Source organism: Lathyrus oleraceus, chromosome 5 (assembly GCF_024323335.1).
Source record: "Lathyrus oleraceus cultivar Zhongwan6 chromosome 5, CAAS_Psat_ZW6_1.0, whole genome shotgun sequence".
NCBI lineage: Eukaryota > Viridiplantae > Streptophyta > Magnoliopsida > Fabales > Fabaceae > Lathyrus > Lathyrus oleraceus.
In genome coordinates, this window is record NC_066583.1 from 623,403,866 (window position 1) to 623,411,069 (window position 7,204).

Genomic DNA, 7,204 nt, shown 5'->3' on the forward strand with positions numbered 1-7,204 from the left:
CTAAGAATATTTAGATTCTTGAATCTAGTGCGACTAATCATATGACTTTTGATTCTACATTACTATCCTCTTATACTTAACCTTTGAGTATTCCTTATATTAATGAGATTGAAGGCTCTCATGCTCGTGATGTCAGTATTAGAAATTTTGAATTGCAATCTTCATGCAAACTACAATTTACGCTTCATGTTCACACTCTTTTTTAGCAATTTAATTTCCATCCATAAGCTTATTTTTGATCAAAATTATATAATAACATTTTTACTTCTCATTTTTTCTTTTTTAGAATCTTATCACAGAAGGGGAGACGGGATTAAAATCACTAAAGAAAATGACGAGTTATATTACTTCTTTGAGGAGTCAAATGGTCGAAAGATGTTGTCCATGTGTCTACAGTCATAGTCTTCGTATTTTGTCTAACAAATTTGGGTTCAACACAAGCGTTTTAGAAATTCTTCATTTTATATAATTAAGTCAATGTCTTTTGTCTTCATTATTACAACAGTCTGTTGAGTATTTTAGGTGTGATATTTTTCAATCAGAAAAACATAATAATGTCTCTTTTTTTTCCAAATTTAATAAAAGTTTTGAACCACTTAATGTATTCATTGTGATGTTTAGGGGCCTGCCCTACCTCTAGTAATGTTGATGCAAAATAGTTTCTCTCGTCTATTGATGATTGTACTCGAGTAACTTGGAAAATATGGTACTACAATTATTTAATCAATTTTATAATATGGTACAAACATAATTTGGGAAATGTATAAAAGGAATTCAACATCACAATGGTAAAGAACATGACAATCATACACTTTTGAACATCACTACTAATCATGGCATTATCCATGAATTCGTGTGTATTGATACTGTTGAATGTGTGACTTCACACACAAGTGTGGGGAAGGGGGTGTAAACTGTGTATTTCATAAAAAATTGATTTTGAAAAACTTTTAGGATCAATTTTAGAGTTTGAAAACATTTTAGAAAAACTTATAAGCACCGGAAAATAAAACGCGGAAAGTAAAAAGTTAAGAGATAGAGAGATAATACTAGAAGTTATAGAGATTTGGTCAAAAGAAAAATACATAATCCTCTCCCCAAGAATTTTTCATTCCAAACAGCAACATGGAGTAGTTAGTCTTCAAGCTTTAAAATTGACACTTTAACATGGGTTGATCTGGAACCTTTGTGAGATTTTATCACATAATAAACTCGAACTAAACTGGGGTTTTCACGGGCTAACCACATACCTAGGAGATTTTATACTAGGATTATCTCCAACCTTAGTAAGCTTGTGACCGAGATTAGCTTACGAACCTACAATAGGTTTTATACAGGATAAACATTAACCCATTTGAGATTTTATGTCGGGGTGATCTCGAACCTTTGAAAGCTTTTGAACGGGCTGAACTTTCAAACCTAAATGAAGACTTAACCACACAATCCCTAAACCAAAGCTTTTCACGGGTTTAACTTCAAACCTAAATAAATAATCCTTAAATGGATGAACTATTTAACCAAGGTAAAAACAAACTCCCTTGGTGAATTTACAAAATCACCCATCCAAAATTACCAAATCGTCACTTGGAAAACAACTTTCTCGAAAGTGTTACAACTAATTTTAGTGAGAAAAAGTTAAGAAAAAATATATTTTAGAGAGAAAGTGAAGAGTGAGGTATGGAAGCTCACGTTTCTGGCTGTGAAAAATATGTGGGAATTGACCTCTATTTATAGGCTAGAGGTTGACATAAAAATGATTTTTTTGGGGTCAGAATTGATGAGCCAGTCGATTGGCATCATGCATCAATTGATTGGTTGACCTAAAAATAATTGATTAGCAAAGAAAATAGGAAAGAAAAAATATTTAACCGTTTCCATTCATTAAGATGATGTCATAAATATTTAGGGCACATTTTTGCACTGACCCAATCGATTGGGTGAAGTGTCAGTGAAGAGCAAAAAAATTCCGTAGAACTTTTCTGACAGTTCCCAAATCACCCGACATGACTTCAAGACATTTTTATAAGTATTTTTTTGAGAAAAATAAATTTAAAAAGTTGGACTAAAAATAATCGATTAGCAAAGAAAAAAGGAAAGAAAATATATTTAGTTGTTACCATTCATTAAGATGCTATCATAAACGTTTATGGTGCATTTTTGCAATGACCAAATCAATAGGGTGAAGTGCCAGTTGATTGGAAAGAACAAAAAATTCTCCAGAACTTTTATCACAGTTCCCAAATCATCGGCCATGACTTCAAGATATTTTTAGAAATATTTTCTTGAGAAAAATAAATTTAAAAAGTTGTTTTAATGTGTGTGTGTGTGCGCGCGCATGTGCGTGTGTGTGTGTGATTAGCTATGTAACTTTATGATAAAACTCTTATGCTTTTATAATGTTATTCACTCATACGCATTAAGACAAGCTTTCTCACACTTCAAGTGTTGTTAGTTACTTCATTCTTCTAGAATATTGACTGAGTTTTACTTTGAGATGAGGCTTGAGTTATATTCCACTTAGGTTCTATCATTAGAAAGTCAAGTTCATCAAACCCTAATGATCTATTTGTATCTTTTATCGCTTTATACTTTACTTTAGTTATTCTCATCAAGAACTAGTTATCATCATAAAAACATGTTTATTTTAAATATAACTTCCTAGATCAATAACCTCTAAAATAAGGTTCCACATTATCCCCCTTTTTGATGATGACAACACGTCTCTAAGGGAGATGGTAAAAGAAAAAAATAAACGTATTTGGATTAATCAAATTCCCGCTCAATTAAGTAGAGAGATTACTCTACTCCCCATGAGAGTATACTTCCCCCCTTTTTTGAAATAAAAAAGGCGGGTAAAGATGCGATGTGATAACTTTAAATATGCAGACAAATTTTCAATTAAATGTTTAGGGAAGGAAATACATTTTATTTGATTAAATGGAAAAGTACAAGAAAGGGAAATTGGAAGAAATAGGCAACAAAAGCAAATCATAACTGACTAATTCATCTCATTGTCATCATCATCCTCGCTTGACGCTATTAGAGATACAAGGTTTCTTTTCTCTATTATCTCAATGAGTTTGTTAATCTTCAAGTGCAATGTCCTTTGGTTATCACATGTATAATTGAGAGTGTTTGAGGAGGATGCAGGAAGGTTATTTCTTCTTCGCTCTCTTTCCCTTCTTGGCGGTAGTGGAACAATTTCTTTTCCTTGGACGTTATATCTCATTTTGCTTACAATCCCTTTTCCTATCTTTGCGTGCACAAATTTTGGTTCTTCTTATCCGAAGTCATTACCGGTGTAGTTAAAATATTTTGTGATCAATTCCCTATAGGGTATATAGTGTTTTTTTTGCTCTCTAACATGTGATGAAGCATGTCATCAACCTGTCGTGGCGCAAAAAATATCCAAGCGCATCGCACACTCGAAATACAACAAAGTCACCATTGAATTTTATTTATTCTAAGAGAAAGGGAAAACATCAATAAAACATAAGGGGAAGAAAAATGGTAAGGAAGTCGGTTATGAAATGGGAAAGTATTAGCATCCCTCACATCTGTTGTACTCAACGAGAATCATTTTGATTGTTCTTTGCGCGTATAAATGTTATAACCAAGAGATGGTGATTAATCCAAAGATAGGTATTTTAACCAAGAAATGGTGATTAACCTAAAGAATATATTTTAACCAGAAGATGGTGATTAACCTCAAAGAGAGTATGATCTAGAGATGGGTATTTTAACTAAAGTATGATGATTAATCCAAAGTGATGTGTTTTAACTAAGATATGGTGATTAACCTCAAAGAGAGTATGGGTGTCAAAACCAGAAGGTGTTGTGTTGAGTCCAAAGGAATGATGTTTTTTTTGTTGATTGTGGTGGAGTTTTAATCTGAGGATGAATATTGAAAGTTGCTTTGATTTGGATTGCACTAAAGTCTATGAGTGGATGTGAATACTTTGAACAATTAAATCATGCACCTCGTATTCAAAGATATTCAGAATAAGGATATGAATACTCACTCTTATTCTTTCCCCACTTCTTAAGGCTCGTGGCGCACAATTCACATCAAAATTATTAAGTGATTGGAATTTATTTAAGAAAAGAGGATTTTTGTTTTAAAGGGATGAGATAAGATGTGTTTGAAAGAATGAGATGAAGCTTAGTATGATCATGTCTTGATGGCCATCTATTTTTAGGATTTTGAATGTGAAATGAATTAGGATTGACCTAATGGATCAAGCGTAGGTGCGAGTCTTAAGATATAATTCAAATCAGTGATCAAGAGACTTGTGATGACTTAATTGAATAAAATACTCTAGGGGAGCATACAATTTGTTTCTAAAGTCCAACTAAGAGTCCTAAACCATTAATCTGATTAATTGATCAAAGTATGTTTGATCAAATAATCAAATCAAGAATTAAGACAAAATCTTTATATCAAGATTAAGACATCATGAAAAAAAAGTCGAAAAAAAAATAAAGTGTCAAAATTAGTGCAAACATGTAATATTAATCATAACATACTTGCTAATTAGTAATTCTAATGCTAACCTAAAAATTAATCTAATTTAGAATTACAAAATCTAATTAATTATATGTACCTAATTGCTATTAAATTGTGTTAAAAAAATTAAAAGGGTTTGTTAAAAATGAATAAGAAAATAAGTTAAATTCTGTCAGGGGGTGTAATAAGTGAAAAAGGGTGTGTGGCTAGCTATTACATGGGGTCATGAGGCCCTAGTGTGCTTTGTCTTTGCTTGAATTCAGACTGGTAATGGGTGTGCATGGAACAAGGCCATGTGGGCCTGGATTGTTTTTGGCCCAGGAGATAAATCAATGTTGTTCACATAGTTCCATACAATCATTCAATCATGCGAGTTTCATTCTTTATTTGGTAGCACACACTCTCAAACTGTTGATACATAAAATCTAAGAAAGTTTCGGCAAACCATAGAGTAAATTGATGAAAGAGTTTGCATCCAACATTTCTCTCCAAAGAAATAAATAATAATAAATTTAACATCCTAAACTGGTTTATTTGTTGTTTTTTCATCATTGTCTTATACTTTATAGGTTCTCTTATTGAAAACTAAGCTCCACCAGAACCATATTTCTTTCCCAACATAATCACCTGAAGTTTATCATAACCTGCAAGCACACCAGCACCAGCAACTGCTCTAAGTATGTTTGCACCAGCACCTTTGAAGAGAGACTTTGGACCTTCAGTTTTCACAATTTGTGTGAAAGCATCCATTGAACTCTTGTACTTTACAGCTTCACCTGATGTCATCATCATTCTTCTACGAACCGTGTCGAAGGGGTAAGATGCTACGCTAGCTCCAACTGTAACTATCCATCCTAGCACAAAGCTAGCAAGGAAATTATCCTGAAATTTTGTAACAGAATATGTTAGAGCAGCAAAGTTCGGCCAATTGCGGTTGCACTCGTTTTTCGACACAAAATGAAGTTGGTGACTTTACCTGAAATGTTCCTACTAAGAGAACTGGTTTAAGAGAATCATACATTCCGAAATACAAACCGCGGTAGACAGTGATTCCAACAATCGAAACATTGAAACCGCGATAAAGGCCAACAATACCGTCTGATTGATATGTCTTCTTATAGACATCAATCAGGCCATTGAACTGCCTCTCTCCGCCTTTCTTCACTGTCTTCGCGTCACTTGAAAGTCGCGTTCGGGCGTAATCCAATGAGTAAACAAAGATGGAGGATGAAGCTCCTGCTGCAGAACCAGATGCAATATTTCCTGCAAACACTTTCCAATATCCATCTCTCTCTTGCTTGAAGTTAAATAGCTTCTTGAAGTAGTCTTTGAATGCAAAGTTGAAGGCCTGTAAATGACCGATGATGTTAGATATTGTCGTAATCAAGATATGTTTCTTGTTTACCAAGAAATAGATTCGTGCAAACGGATTCTCAAAATTCGACAAACCTGCGTTGGGAAGTAACGGATAACATTGACAGTGTTACCTCTCCAAAGTGAAGCGAATCCTTCGTCTTTAATTGTTCTACCAAAACAATCTCCAATTCCTTTGTAAGGTTCGGAAAGCCTACCAGCCTTAAGCAACTCGTCTTGATTTTGAATCAGAAGCTTCACGCGTTCGATAGGAGCAGCTACAGATTTCGACACTGCTGCAGAAACTCCACCCATCAGAAAATCAGTTGCAAAGCTTGCAAAGTTTTTCTCTGATGGTGATGGAACAAACACTGCATTTGAGGATGAAAGGTTGGATCTTAGATGAAGTTGAGAGCCAAACTTTTGTGCTAGTGTTGGATATTGGTGCCTCCTATCAGCCATCATCAATGCTTTGAGTGCTTAATAATGAAATGCTTGAAAATGTTTAAGATTTATGAACTCTTGAAGACTTGAAACCTGTTATTATAAAGCAAGTTTATGGTGCAAAAATTTGAATTTGCTTCTTAGAATAGAAGTCGAAAAATAGTTTTCATTCCTGAAAAATTGGAACGGAAGTTCCATAGAAATTTGTTACATTCGAGATTATTTTGACTTAGGACAAGTTTGGCTGCTCTTAACTTTCAATTGTTGAATTTATTTGGGAAAAGTAATTGACAGTTCAATACATATTTTTTTGTAAAGTCAATGTATATTATGTTTTACTATTATTTTCAATGACATGTTGATATTGCTTTTGAGTTTTGACACGAGTGTCTGACTTGGTTATAAGGAGAATAGTCAAGTATGAATATGGATTCACATTGGATCTTCATGCATTCACGCAACTAGTGAGTTTCAGCTATTTTAACATAAACTTAAGGTAACACAATAAATAAGGGGTTTACATTCTGGTAATGTTTGAGAACTTTTTGTATTTGTTTCGAATGAAATATGTCTTAAAATAATTTTAAGTGAAGAAGAGAAATGCAACATGTTTTAAGATTATAGAAATTAAAAATTTGTTTAACGAATATGTGTGGTTTGGGCCTAACTCAACCCTACAAAACCGGTTTAGTAGAGTGAGGACTGCCCCCACTTATAAACATATGTTCAGGCCATATATTATCTGATGTGGGACTCTTAACCATAAACATTTCTAAATACATTGAGGGCGTTTGGTTTGTAAAAGAATAAGTAGAACAGTATAATATATACATTTAAAGTATTAGACAATTTTTTTACAATATATATATTTAAAGTATTAGACAACTTTTTTCTTGTACA

At 33.3% G+C, this 7,204-nt stretch overlaps 1 protein-coding gene across 1 annotated transcript; it reads right to left on the bottom strand.

The window, feature by feature from the left end:
- Positions 1 to 4,854: 4,854 nt before the first annotated feature.
- Positions 4,855 to 6,520, bottom strand: LOC127087224 (ADP,ATP carrier protein, mitochondrial). Its single transcript, XM_051028086.1, has 3 exons — positions 5,957 to 6,520; positions 5,484 to 5,855; positions 4,855 to 5,389 (listed from the first exon to the last, which is right to left on the bottom strand). The coding sequence occupies exons 1-3, from the start codon at positions 6,323 to 6,325 to the stop codon at positions 5,093 to 5,095; spliced, it is 1,038 nt and encodes a 345-aa protein (XP_050884043.1). The 5' UTR covers positions 6,326 to 6,520; the 3' UTR covers positions 4,855 to 5,092.
- Between the last annotated feature and the right edge of the window lie 684 nt (positions 6,521 to 7,204).